The sequence below is a fragment of the Martes martes genome (genome assembly GCF_963455335.1).
Source record: "Martes martes genome assembly, chromosome: 1".
NCBI lineage: Eukaryota > Metazoa > Chordata > Mammalia > Carnivora > Mustelidae > Martes > Martes martes.
Window position 1 is genome coordinate 121185530 of NC_137888.1, and position 14869 is coordinate 121200398.

The 14869-nt window shown below is 35.5% G+C and overlaps 1 protein-coding gene across 1 annotated transcript in view; it reads left to right on the forward strand.

The window, feature by feature from the left end:
- Window positions 1-14869, forward strand: part of POLQ (DNA polymerase theta) — a 134124-nt gene that overhangs the window by 111807 nt on the left and 7448 nt on the right. Inside the window, exons 25-27 of the mRNA XM_080819162.1 lie at window positions 564-748; window positions 2958-3069; window positions 7529-7653. Of these exons, the coding sequence (XP_080675288.1) occupies window positions 564-748; window positions 2958-3069; window positions 7529-7653 (422 nt within the window). The remainder of the gene's footprint in view (window positions 1-563; window positions 749-2957; window positions 3070-7528; window positions 7654-14869) is intronic.

Genomic DNA, 14869 nt, shown 5'->3' on the forward strand with positions numbered 1-14869 from the left:
CACAAAAGGACCATTTTAGATTATGTGTCAGATGCTGCGGAAACACTGAGGAAAGCACTAGCATAGTGGTTTAAGGGGCAGAGGTCAGGGGTGGCTTTACACATATTACATATACTTGAAAGCTGAACAGAAAAAAAATTATCTAAGTTACAGAACTGAATTGCATCACATTAAGAGCAAGATTTTAACTTTTGGGCACATAATGTCTTTTTTTTTATGTTCAGTTAGCCAACATATAGTACATTATTAGTTTTTGATGTAATGTTCAATGATTCATTAGTTGCATATAACACCCAGCTCTCATCACCACATGTGCCCTCCTTAATACCCATCACCCGGTTATCCCATCCCCCAACCCCTCTCCTTCTGTAACCCTGTTTGTTTCGTGGAGTCCAGAGTCTTTTCTGGTTTGTCTCCCTCTCTGATTTCCTCCCCTTCAGTTTTCCCTCCCTTCCCCTAATCTTATGGTTCTAAGTTAGAACTAAATTTTTGTCATCCTGCTCAACTGTATAAAATGTGGACTTACCTTTGTACCAGCTTTTCTAAAATCATTTCTATTTCAGGTGGCTTAATATTAGCTGCTGATTACTCTCAACTTGAACTGAGGATCTTGGCTCATTTATCCCACGATCATCGCCTCATTCAAGTATTAAACACTGGAGCTGATGTTTTTAGGAGTATTGCAGCTGAGTGGAAGATGATTGAGCTAGAGTCTGTTGGGGATGATCTGAGGCAACAAGCAAAGCAGGTGAACATGTTTAACGTATATGAGAATTTTAATGATTAAAAATTTTTTTTAAATGCCTTGGTCATTTGCAATTGAGGAATGATGATTTCTCCATCTGTGGATCTTTCAAACCATATTCAGCTGAGCTTGTCTCATGGTATTCATTATACTCTTCTTCACAGAGTCGGTAGAAAGAATCAGATAGACTTTGTCTGAGGCTACTTCACATGAGGAAAGCCATCCACATTAGTGGTAGATATCGTGGTGGTAGTAGTTGTTATTTATGTGTATGTTTGTGTATTTTAAAAAATGTCTTTCTCGTCTGTAAACATTTTCATCTTTTTATTTTTACAGGTGTTCTCTAAATGTTTGTTGAAAAAAATCACTGAACTGTGGATTATAATTAATAACTGATAAGCTTTTTCATTTTTTGAGGTCATTGGTTAGCTAATCTACATGTGAAACTTTATACTGTCCTTGGACTTTTCAAGTGGGTCCATCTTAGTTCCTACTCCTGGATGACTGTCATGTACAGAGAAAGTCAAAGGCCACATTTATGCCATTTTCTGGCCTCTATTGACACTGATACTTCTTTTACCACTTGGCCTGTGGGAAATCTGATGCCATTTTTGAGAAAATAGGATTGCTGGCTGCAGCAAAAGACCATCACTCCCACCTTTAAGATCCTGCTGTGTTAGTTTTGCATTTATACTTCTAGTTACTCAGAGCTGTAAGTCTTGACTGGCTCATTAGATATGAAACCCTTCCTCTCACCATTGCCTGTTTAGCACCAGCACGTTTCTTCCATTCTTTAGAAAACCAGCTTTGCCCTCTCTGTTTAATAATCTCTGGGTTCCTGCATTCAGCAAGAATTGAACCCTGGATAAAAGAGGTAATGTTCCAATACTTAACCTTCATAATAAACCCATGAAGTTATTATTATTCCCATTTTAAGTAGGCATAAAGGGAAGCACCAAAAGTTAGTAATTTGCTTAAGATCATATAGCTATAAGTGGTGGAGCCAGGATGAGCTCAGAATGGCAGAACTTAGACATTCTGACTTTATCACCTAAACACTCATCCACTGATGATATCTGTCTCTTTTTCATAAGTTCTTGCATGACTTAATAGTGTTTATGCTCTGCACCGTCTACTCCTTGGGTCTGGCTGAGATCTCAGCCAGTGCTATGTACTACCCAAGTTAAAAAAAAAAAAAAAAGTCACAGTAAAATAAAATGTAGAAACACCTAAAAGGAAAAGATAAAAGGAGGAAAAAAATCTTTCTCAATGTATTAAAAAAGACAGGGAAAGGACAAAAACTTCTAGTTATTTTATCACATTAAAAGTAGCTTGGGACTCTGATAATCATCTTTTACAAGCTATCTTTTAAAATTATATTTAATGACATTTATATGAACTTGCTTTATGCTAGTTTTCTGATCACTTAAGAGGTAATAATTTAGTAATTTCACAATTCCATGACATAGGTATTACTATCCTCATGGATGAAGAAATCGAGGTACAAGAATTTAGGTAGCTTCTGCAAGATAATCTTATAAATTCTGGAACTAGGATTTAAACCCAGACAATACTTATTATTAAATTTACAATTTCCTACTGACCTATTTTAACTATTTCTACTACTCCCCAAATTTCCTCAGGAATTTGTTTAGCCCAACTGAATTCTGCAGTTGTGGGATATCAGGAGGTGGTGGGGTGGGAAGCATATTTATTTCCAATGAAGTATTCCCTGTTATCCAACCCTGAAGCCTTCTCTTCCTGCTCTGTCCTATGCAAGAGCCAGGAGAGGAATTTTTGTAATGCTTCTCTTTCCTAACTCCTGGGCACTTCTCTAAGCAGAAGTTAATGTGCTATTATAGGAGTAGAAAACTGCTCTGAAGACTACTGGATACATGACAAAGAGAAATAAATCTTTCCTTTTAAATCACTAGGATTAGTTTCTTAAAACACACACACATTCATATTTATTCATGTTCTTCCCCTTCCTCCCCCAGCCTCAAAGTATTGTTAAAAGGCAGAAAAGAGAAAAGATGTTCACTGGATATCAGGTTCTATGAATTTAACCTACCCAAAGCAGATCTAATCATTTCTTTGACACACTATGAAATAAAAAGCTTACCAAATTTCAATCCTGATCAACTTTTTATATTTGCAGCTTATGTAGTTATGACCTTTAATTTACTTTCTGAGTGTGATGACTCCTTTTCAGATTTGCTATGGAATCATTTATGGAATGGGTGCTAAATCTTTGGCAGAGCAGATGGGCATTAAAGAAAATGATGCTGCTTGCTATATTGATTCCTTCAAATCCAGATATACAGGTAAAGAAACATTAAACATTGTTATCTTCTACATACTGGTCAATTATCTTGCCATATTAATTGAAAAAATAGCACTAAAAAATTTTCTGTTAACATTTCTATTACTGAGAAGTTTTCACCAGATAATGTTAATTAAATAACATCATCCTTATGATTATTTACTAAGATGGTCTTTTTTCATAAAAATAGGAACAAAAATGGGATAAAAAAAACTCCAATTGATGTATATGCTAGTTTGTCATTGTGAATATGCCATAAAATCTTGGAATTGTGTTATGCTTTAGGTTTAATAGCTTCAATTCGAAGCAATAAACCATTGATTAAATGTACCAAAAACTGTGAAAGAACAAGAGCAGTTTGAGTATTGTTTTAAATTATCTTGTCTTTTGGCAATTTATTGAGGTACAATTTACATAACAGTAAAATTTACCCTTTTTAGATGTATATTTGTATAAGTTTTGGCAAATGCACAGAGTCCTATAACCTATACCACAACCTGGATAAGGAATCATGACCATATCATCCCAGAAAGTTACTTCAGTCCCCAACTTCATACTCTTTGTAATCAGCCCTGACCTCAGTCCCCAAAGAAAACTTTATTCACATATGACATGATCTTATACATAGAAAATCATTTGAATTCTATGAAACAACTATTAGAACAAATAACTAAATTTAGAAATGTCCCACTGTATAGGGTTTTGTGTGTGTGTTTTTTTTAAGATTTTATTTATTTATTTGAAAGAAAGCACAAGCAGGGGTTGGGGGAGTGGAAGAGGGAGAGGGAAAAGCAGACTCCCTCCTGAGTGTAAAGCCTGATGCAGGGTTGGATCCCAGGATCCTGAGATCATGACCTGATCCAAAGTCAGCCGCTTAGCCCACTGAGCCACCCAAGTGCCCCATCCCCATATAAAGTTAATTTGTAAAAATCATTTGGATTTTTGTATACTAGTAATTGGTGGAGTAAAAATAAAACCATTATGATAACATCAAAATACATGAAATATGTGGGATAAATTCAACAGTATGTGCAAGACTTTACTGAAAACTCTAAAACAATCCTGAAAGAAATTGAAGATACTTAGATAAATGTGAAGTTTACTATGTTAATTTATTAGAAGGTACAATATTATTGTGATGGCAATTTTCTATAAATTGTCCTATAGATTCAATTTAATTCCAGTCAATAGTCCATTAGATTTTTGTGTCGAATTTGACAAATTGATCTTAAATTTATATGGAAATTCAAAGGGTCTGGAATAACTAGGAAACTTTTGAGGGGAAAAATACTGTGTTGAGTACTAACACTCCCTGGGTTCAAAACTTAGCATAAAACTACAATAATCAAAGTAGGTGTAAGAGTAGACATAGGAAAAAATGGGTCACAATAAAGAGTTCAGAAATAGACCTATATGTATATGGTGGCTTTATTTTCAACAGTCACCATGGTAACTCAATGGAGCAAAGATGGTCATGTCAATAATTGGTTCTAGAACAACTGGAGACAAGTATGGAAAAAAAAATGAACTTCAACTATTATACTATATTCCAAAGTTAGCTTCATATGGAGCATAGATTTAAAAGTAAAAGCTAAAACTATAAATCTTCCAGAAGAAAATAGGAGAAAAAAACTTGTGACATTGAGGTAGGCAAAGATTTCTTTGGTAATAATTACACCAAATTAAACATAAAATATAAACATTGGTAAAAGACACCATTAAGCAAACCTAAGGCAAGCCACAAAAAAGAAGATATTTGCAGTTCCTGTCTAATGAACTTGCATCAAGAATATAGAAAACACTCTTATAACCCAATGCTGAGAAAGCAAACAATCCAATAAAATAAAGGTCTAAAGATGTGAACAGACACTTCACAAAAGAAGATATATGAATGACCACGTCGAATGTTATCATCATTAGTCATCAGGGAAAAGCAAATTAAAACCACAAAAAGATAACATTACAAAAACACTAGAATGGCTAAAATAAAAAACACTGTATTTCTTTTACATTGCTGGTTGAGTTGTAAAATGGTACAACCACTTTGGAAAATGCTATGACTCTTTGATATAGAGTGAAACAATAATGTGATCCTGCAACTTTACTATTGCGTATTTATCCAAGAAAAATGAAAACATATCCAAAGAAAGACTTGTATGTAAATGTTATAGTATTTTTATTCCTAACAACCAAATGTCTATGAACAGGATCATGGATAAACAAATTTTGGTATATCTCTGCTATGGAATACTATTTAGCAAAAGAAAACAAACTCAAATGAGAACGTACAGTATAAGTCAATTTTTATGAATTTTAAGACCACGAAAGACCAAGATATGGTGTTTTAAAGCAGATCAGTGAGAGTTTGAGGCTGATAATGGAGGGATGACTGTAAAGGTGATAAAAATGTTTCATATCTTGTAGTGTACCTTTGTTAAATGCATCTAACTATTCACCTAAAATGGGTTACTTCTACGGTATGTAAACTGTATAACAGGATTGATTTTTTTTGTTTTTATGTAAATTCCAGTTAACATGCAGTATAATATTAGTTTCAGGTGTGCAATACAGTGATTCAACACTTTCATACATCCATCACCTGGTGCTCCTCACAGTACACTCCTTAATCCCCTTCCCTACTCACCCATCCCTCACCCACCTCCCCTCTGGTAACCATCAGTTTGTTCTCTAGAGTTGAGAATCTGTTTCCTGCTTTGCCTCCCCCGACCCTTCCCTCTGTTTGTTTGCTTTTTTTAAAGTAGTTCTTTCAGCCTCTGAATATTTGAGGGCCTCTGACAAGCGTAAGGTAAGAGAATTTATAGAGATGCATTCTCATCAATCTCATCATTTTCTTTGCTCTTCTCTCAATAATAACACAGTAATTCTTGTTTTTTGGGTTTTTTTTTTTTTTGGTTAAAGATTTATTTATTTATTTGACAGAGATCACAAGTAGGCAGAGAGGCAGGCAGAGAGAGAGAGAAGGAAACAGGTTCCCTGCTGAGCAGAAAGCCTGATGTGGGGCTCGATCCCAGGACCCTGGAATCATGACCTGAGCCGAAGGCAGAGGCTTTAACCTACTGAGCCACCCAGGCGCCCCAATAACACAGTAATTCTTTTTTTTTTTTTTTTAAAGATTTCATTTATTTATTTGACAGAGATCACAAGTAGGCAGAGAGGCAAGGCAGAGAGAGAGGGGGAAGCAGGCTCCCTGCTGAGCAGAGAGCCCGATATGGGGCTCGATCCCAGGACGCCGAGATCATGACCAGAGCCGAAGGCAGAGGCTTTAACCCACTGAGCCACCCAGGCGCCCCAACACAGTAATTCTTAAACAGAAAAAGGTGACAGCCTTTATTGCTTTCTAAAATTCTTACGCTGGTGGTTGAATATCACCAACAGCTTCAGTTGGCAGGGTTTTCTCCCCTTCTTTCACCCACAGTCTCCTCAAATGTCTCTCCTGTGCCAGCCACACATGGAAATCCTCAAATGAGGTGTTTTAGTTAGGAGTTATTAGTGTTTATTATTTAGGATGAGCAGAGCTGTGAGAAAGCAGAGACTGCACATATGAATAAAGATAGATCAGTTAGGGTGCCTGGGTGGCTCAGTGGGTTAAGCCTCGGCCTTTGGCTCAGGTCATGATCCCAGGGTCCTGGGATCGAGTCCCGCATTGGGCTCTCTGCTCAGCAGGGGGCCTGCTTCCCTCTCTCTCTCTCTCTCTGCCTACCTGTGATTTCTCTCTGTCAAATAAATAAAATCTTAAAAAAAAAAAAAAGATCAGTTAGAGAAGACTTCTGTAACTCAGAGACAGGAATGAGCAGTGAAGACATTGGCTGGCCTGGAACAACACACTCACCCTGAAGATCTATAGGACATAATAATGAGCCTATATTGCAAAGGATGAATGCTGGTATAGGGAATATGAATGCGTTTCAATAGTATACTATACATAGTCTTTTTAAACTTTTAAGAAGTGAATTGTATATATTCCTAATGAAGTATTTATTATTTGTGTATTAATTGCAGTGAGGTCCTATTTGGATTGTAGCTTAGATGCTAACAAGGAGCTGTTAATGTTTTCAGCCTGGAAGTGGTAAGACCAAAGAGTAAAAGATTAACATAATCAAAGAATAGAAGCTTGTGAAAAGTACCATGGAATAGTCTTAAGATCCTAGGTTTTAGTACCTGCTCTGTTGTTCTGGAGTTTAGTTTCCTGTTTTTTGTTCGTGATAGAGTTAGAGTATATCATTTCTAAAGTCCCTTTAGTATCTAACTTTCTGAGTCTGCAAAAAGGGAATGAAAAGTTTATATGCAAAAAGGGAATGAGAGTTTATATGCGAAATTTTGATGATGCAATGTAATTTGAAGAATCATGGTAGGGTTTTGGCATATTTCACTATATTGAAGCTAGTGAATGAGCTTAAGAATGGACTTTGGTTATAATTATTTTTGTGTTTTCTTTGTAGGCATTAATCATTTCATGAGAGAGACAGTGAAGAATTGTAAAAGAAATGGGTTTGTTCAGACCATTTTGGGAAGGCGTAGATATTTACCAGGAATCAATGACAACAACCCTTATCATAAAGCTCACGTATGTTGAAATGTCTCTGGATTTTTAACTTAGTATTTTAATGACATATACTTTTTCTATAGACTAAACACAGATGATTTTCCTTTTAGGGATCAATAGTGTATTAATTGGATCTTCTGTTTCACTAAGGATTTTGAAGTGATGGCTCATGCCTGTGTTTGCTGAACACAGTCTTTAGTAGACTAATGTAAATATGGGTTCACTTAGTAATACTTCGTATACTTTAAAGATCTTCTTTTTCAGTAAACCAGTTACTTAGTTGTTTTGCTAATAAGTTATAAATTTAATTTTTACATCTGTTAGTTGTTCTGTGTTTCAGTTATCATATACCAGTTTGTCATACCACACCTAATTGCCAATGCTTTTAGAGATTAGCCAATCATTAAATGTGGTTAATTCATTTTTGGTTCATTCTACTTGTGTATTTGTTTTAAAAGCACTGGCTCAACAGAGGTTATTAGGATATCCAAAATATTGAAGAAGGCTGTTTTTTTTAGCACCATTTTAAGTATTTATTGATGGCATGTATTCAAATTATTATTAAAAACTCTGAAATCATTGGGATCCACAAAAGTATTCTATGCATCTGAACATTTAAATTTCTATTATCGTCTACATCTTCCTGTTTAAACTGCTTGTATTTCATCTTCTCCCATACTTTTGCATGTCAGTGCCCACTACACATTGTATGTATTGAAAATTCCCAGCCCCATACTGCTGAACTTCTGTCTGGAGCTGAAAACCTTCAGAGCACTAATGCTCTTAGGGACCATGGAGGAATAGTTGGCTTTTTGTTATTTCTTCATTCTGTAGGCTCCCATATAAGCAGATATCAAATATTTATCAGGCTTTTACCATATGTCTAAATCAGTTGTCACTTAGGGGTAGATAATTTTCTACTGGTCAAATGGAGCCAGCTAGTGGAAGGCTTTTAATGGCAGGCTGAAAAATTTAGACTTGATCTAACAGGAGTTATGTTTCTTGGGATTTACATTATGAAAAATGGTAGATAGAGTCATATATGTAAATGAACCCTGTAAGTTTTTGAAAATTAATATTTTTGCACCTAAAGTTGTGAGAGTAAGCCTTTTCTTCTTTTTTTTTCATTTTATTTCTTTTCAGTGTTCCAAAATTCATTGTTTATGCACCACACCCAGTGCTCCATGCAATATGTGCCCTCCATAATACCCACCACCAGGCTCACCCATCCCCCCACCTCCCTCCCCTCCAAAGCCCTCAGCTTGTTTCTGAGTCCAGTCTCTCATGGTTTGTCTCCCCGCCCTCCGATGTCCCCCATCTCACTTCTCCTATCTAACTCCCAATATCCTCAGTGTTATTCCTTATGCTTCACAAGTAAGTGAAACCATATACTTGACTCTCTCTGCTTGATTTATTTCACGCAGCATAATCTCTTCCAGTCCCGTCCATGTTGTTATAAAAGTTGGGTATTCATCCTTTCTGATGGAGGCATAATACTCCACTGTATATATGGACCATATCTTCTTTATCCATTCGTCCGTTGAAGGGCATCTTGGTTCTTTCCACAGTTTGGCTACCATGGCCATTGCTTCTATGAACATTGGGGTACCGGAGGCCCTTCTTTTCACCACATCTGTATCTTTGGGGTAAATACCCAGTAGTGCAATTGCAGGGTCATAGGGAAGCTCTATTTTTCATTTCTTAAGGAATCTCCACACTGTTTTCCAAAGTGGCTGCACCAACTTGCATTCCCACCAACAGTGTAAGAGGGTTCCCCTTTCTCCACATCCTCTCCAACACTTGTTGTTTCTTGTCTTGTTAATTTTGGCCATTCTAACTGGTGTCAGGTGGTATCTCAATGTAGTTTTGATTTGAATCTCCCTGATTGCTAATCATGATGAACATTTTTTCATGTGCCTGTTAGCCATTTGTATGTCTTCTTAGGAAAAGTGCCTGTTCATGTCTTCTACCCATTTTTTGACATGGTTTTCTGTTTTGTGTGTGTTGAGTTTGAGGAGTTCTTTATAGATCTTGGATATCAGCCCTTTGTCTGTATTGTCATTTGCGAATATCTTCTCCCATTCTGTGGGTTGCCTCTTTGTTTTGTTGACTGTTTCCTTTGCCGTGCAGAAGCTTTTCATCTTGATGAAGTCCCACAAATTCATTTTCTCTTTTGTTTCCTTTGCCTTTGGAGACATATCTTGAAAGAAGTTGCTGTGGCCAATGTCGAAGATGTTCCTGCCTATGTTCTCCTCTAGGATTCTGATGGATTGCTGCCTCTCGTTGAGGTCTTTTATCCATTTTGAGTTTATCTTTGTGTATGGCATAAGAAAATGGTCGAGTTTCATTCTTCTACATATAGTTGTCCAATTTTCCCAGTACCATTTATTGAAGAGACTGTCTTTTTTCCACTGTATATTTTTTCCTTCTTTGTTGAAGATTATTTGACCATAAAGTTGAGGGTCCATATCTGGGCTCTCTGAGAGTAAACCTTTTCATGCCAAACCTTAGGAGTCAAAGTTTTAACTGATTCATTATGTTGTTACTGGAAAAAAAAAAAAAAAGAAAGAAAGAAAGAAAGAAAGAAAGAAAGAAAGAAAATTCAAACCCTCTGAATTATGAATAAACATAATCAGAGGTAAATTTTGGTTTTGGTTTGGTTTTACTTTTTGTTTAAACCCTTATTATATTGAAAAATACACATCGGGAAAATACAGGAAACAAATATAAATTTCAGTATATTATCACAGAGCTACACCTGTGTAGCAACTACTCAAGTCATAGAAAGTCCCTTGATAGTTCCTAATCACTACCCACAGCCCTCCCAGGAATAATTGCTATCGTCATTTCTAAGCCTATAGTTTTGTGTATTTTTGACCTCTTTCTATATCATCTGTATATATTCTTACATCTAGCTTCTTTCACTCAAAATTGCATAGGTAAGTCATTCATGTTTCATTTGGAGTAACTGTTTTATTATAGTGTAATAAATTCTATTATGTGAATATATCACAGTTTATCTATTTTTCTATTGATGGGCATTTAGGTTCCCAGTTTAGAGTTTTTATTATTATTTTTTTTTAATTTTTTTTAATTTAATTTTATTTTTTCAGTGTTCCAAGATTCATTGTTTATACACCACACCCAGTGCTCCATACAATATGTGCCCTCCTTAGTACCCACCACCAGGTTCACCCATCCCCTCCACCCTCTCTTCCAAAACCCTTGGTTTGTTTCTCAGAGTTAATCTTGCTGGTTTGAAAATTCTTGTCCAAGGTCCTTGGTGCACATATGTTTCCGTTTATGTTTGGTAAAGACCAAGTCATAGAATTTTAGTAGGTAAAGCCAAATGGTTTTAGTAGGTAAAGCCAAATGGTTTCTTATGGTGGTTGTAGCAGTCGTCCTCTTATCAGAAGTATGTACAAGTTCTCATTGCTCTGGATCCTTGCCAACAGTTGCTATTAAGATGATACAATTTTAGCTATTCTGGTGGGTTTAAAGTAGTATCTTATTAGTTTTACTTTGCATTTCCTTGAATACTAATGAGGTAAAGCAACTTAACAAATCTGTATTAGCCAATAGGTTATTTTTTCTTGGGAAAGTACTTTTTTAAGTTTTCTGGTTCATCTTTTGTTGTTGAGTTTTCTTTTTCCTTTTTATTTTTTTTAAAGATTTTATTTATTTGAGAGAGAGAGAGAACGTAGAGCGGGGGTGGGAGGAGAGCTGAGGGAGAGGGAGAAGCAGACTCCCAAGACCCTAAGATCATGACCTGGGCTGAAGGCAGATACTTAACCATTTGAGCCACCCAGGCCCCCCTGTCTTTTTCTTATATATAGGAGCTCATTATTGATTACATTTTTGGAAAATATTCTCTCCCACACTGTGTTTGGCCTTTGCATTCTTATGAGTAACTTTAGATGAGGAGAGGGAGTTAATTGGGTTTATTTTTAAAATTTTTATTGAGAAATAACATGTGCAGTAAAGGGTACAAATCCTTAAGCATAAAGCTGGAAGTCTTAATGTGTATACCCATAAAACCACCATCCCAATCATGATATAGAACTTTTCCAGCACCTGGAAGTCTTCTTTATGTTCCCTTGAAATCAATACCATCCACTCCCCACCCCAGCACACATATGAAACTATAGGGTAGTTTTGTATGAACTTGAATTTTATTTAAGTGCAATTGTACTGTATATACTCTTGGGTCTTACTTTTTTCACTCAAATATAGGTCTGTGAGATTCATTAGTGTCATACGCAACTCTAGCTCGTGTCTTTATTTAACTGACATTGTGGGAACATACCAACAATTTAAATATCTGTTTGAATGATGGCAGAAATTTTCACTATTTCCAGGTTTTAGCTATCATTAATAAAGCTGCTATGAACATTCTTATATGTGTCTTTTGGTAAACATATGTGCCCAACTTCATTACCTTTAGAGTGGAATTGGTGTGTCATAGAATAAGCACATTTATACCTGTAGTACATACTGCCTAACAGTTTCACAGAGTGGTTATCCCAGTTAACATTGCCATCAGCTCTGTTTATCAACATTCTTGCTGTTGCGTGCTGTCATTGGTCTTTTTAATTTTAGCCATTCTGGTAACTGTGTAATGGTACCTCACTCCTTATTTATTTATTTATTTATTTATTATTGTGTTATGTTAGTCACCATACAGTATATCATTAGTTTTTGATGTAGTGTTCCCAGATTTATTGTTTACATATAACACCCAGTGCTCCATGCAATATGTGCCCCCCTTAATACCCATCACAAGGTTCACCCATTTCCCTACCCACCCTCCACTCTAAAACCCTCAGTTTGTTTCTCGGAGTCCACAGTCTATCATGGTTCATATCCCCCTCCGATTTTTGCCTTTCCCTAATGACTAGTGATGTTGAGCTCCTTTCTCGTTTATTATCCATTTGGATATCTTCTTTTGTGGCGGGTCTATTTATATCTTTGTCTTTTTTTTTAATTGTCTGTTTTTTAACTGATTTATGACAGTCCTTTATATATTCCAGATATGAACCCTTCGCTTCCGTGGATTTATCCATCTTTTGTATTATTGTAGTATTTTCCTTGATCTGTTTTAACAAAGTTTTCTCTACCCCAATTTCAAGAAAATATTCACTAAGAGCTTTTGGTTTTGCCATATACATTTATATCTATAATCAACCAGGAACTGGTTTTTATGTATTTTGAGAGACTGAGGGTCAAGGTCTTTCTCCTTCCCACTCAAGGATGTACAGTTGTCCCTAACTATTTATCGAAAAGACTGAGCTTTCCCCCTACTACTTTATTGTATCACTTTTGCCACAAATTAATTTTCAAATATGAATGTCTGTTTTTAGACACATTATTTTTGTCTGTTGTATTTGTTCATTCTTTAGACAGTGCCACATTGCCTTTGTAATACAGCTTTGTGAGATGTCTTGATATATGATAAAGTAAGTCTTCTTACCTCGTTCTTTTGTTTGGTTTTCAAGAATATTTGCTCATTCTTGGTTCTTTGCATTTCCATATAAATTGTAGAAGCAGCATGTGAATTTCTACACAACACAAAATCCTGCTGGGATTTTTTTTGAAATTGCCTTGAATTCTTAGATCAAGATGGGATTAAAGGACATACTCATACACTTGAGTTTTCTAATCCATGAACATGATATATCTGTCAATTTATTTAGGTCTGTAGTTCTTAAATTCTCTTAATGTATAATTTTGGGGAAGAGATTGTATATGTTTTTTATTAGATTTATACCTAGGTATTTGAAAAGTTTTGATGCTGTTGCAAATGGTATTTTTTTTTTACTCTTTTCCTACTTATTTTACATTTTCCAACTTTTGCTACTGACACTTAGAATTATAATTGTTTTTATTTTTCTTTTGTCTACAAGCCTTGCAAATATTATTTACTAATTCCAAAAATGTATCTGTAGATACTTGTAGATATTCTATCATCACAATTATCATCTGCAAAGTAGTTTTATAACTACCTTTCCAACTTTATTCTTTTTATTACTTTTGCTTGATTTACCAACTAGGACATTGTTGAATATAAGTAGTAATAGTGAGGATCTTTGCCTCTTTTCTGATCTCAGGGGGAAATTTTAAACATTTATTACTAAGTAGAACTTCCCTTTAGGTTTTTAATTGTGCCTGTGTCTGATAAAGTGAGCTCACTTATATATTTGCATGTAGGGCATAGAGTCTCTGTCATACCTGCTAAATTCTGTTTTTATAGTGCAAACACAGTCAGAGACAATACATAAATGAGTGAGTGTGATTGTGTCTCAATAAAACATTTTTATAGAAACAGAAGCTAGGCTAGATTTGGCCTGAAGGCTGTAGTTTGCTCACCCGTGGTCTAGCTGTCCCTCCTTTGAATATAATCTGCTTTTCTTCTCTAGGTTGCTTTCCATACAGTATTTTTCTTTCTGTCTCTATTTCCATTATATTTTCTGTGATTGCCTAAGTATGCATATATTTTTCATTTATGTGCTTCTCTGTGAATATGTGTGTTTAATTGATCCTTTAAGGGTATTAGAACTTTTTCAATCTGTGACTTGATATCTTTTGTTGATTTCAGAAAATTCTTAGTCATTTCTTCTTTAATTATTGCTTCATTGCATTCTTTCCTCTCCAAAAGGAAACTTTTTTTAAAACTTAAAAAAAAAATCCTTATGTTTAATACTCTTTGTTTGGTATTTCCCACATTTATATTTCATCCTGCTTAATTCTGGATATTTTCTTCTTTTTATTTTTTTTATTTTTAAAGATTTTTTTATTTATTAGAAAGCAAGTCAGCATGAGGGAAAGGGGAAGAAGGAGAAGCAGACTCCTTGCTGAGCAGGGAGCCCGACGTGGGGCTCGATCCCAGGACCCCTAAGATCATGACCTGAGCCAAAGGCAGACGCTTAACTGATTGAGCCACCCAGATGCCCCCTGGATATTTTCTTCTAATGTATCTTTCAATCTACTGATTTTGCTCTTCAGTTTGCTATTGAACTCAACTGTTGAGCTTTTATGTTCTAAATGCTTTAGAACTTTTACAGAACTCCAGAAGGTTTATGTTCCCTTCATATCAGTACTATCCCCTACTGTACACACACACCAAACTACAAGAAGGTAATGTTTAAATACTTTAAAGTTCTATATTTTTCCCTGGCACAGAGTGATGCTTTTTTAAATTGAAGTATAATTAATACACAGTGTTATATTAATTTCAGGT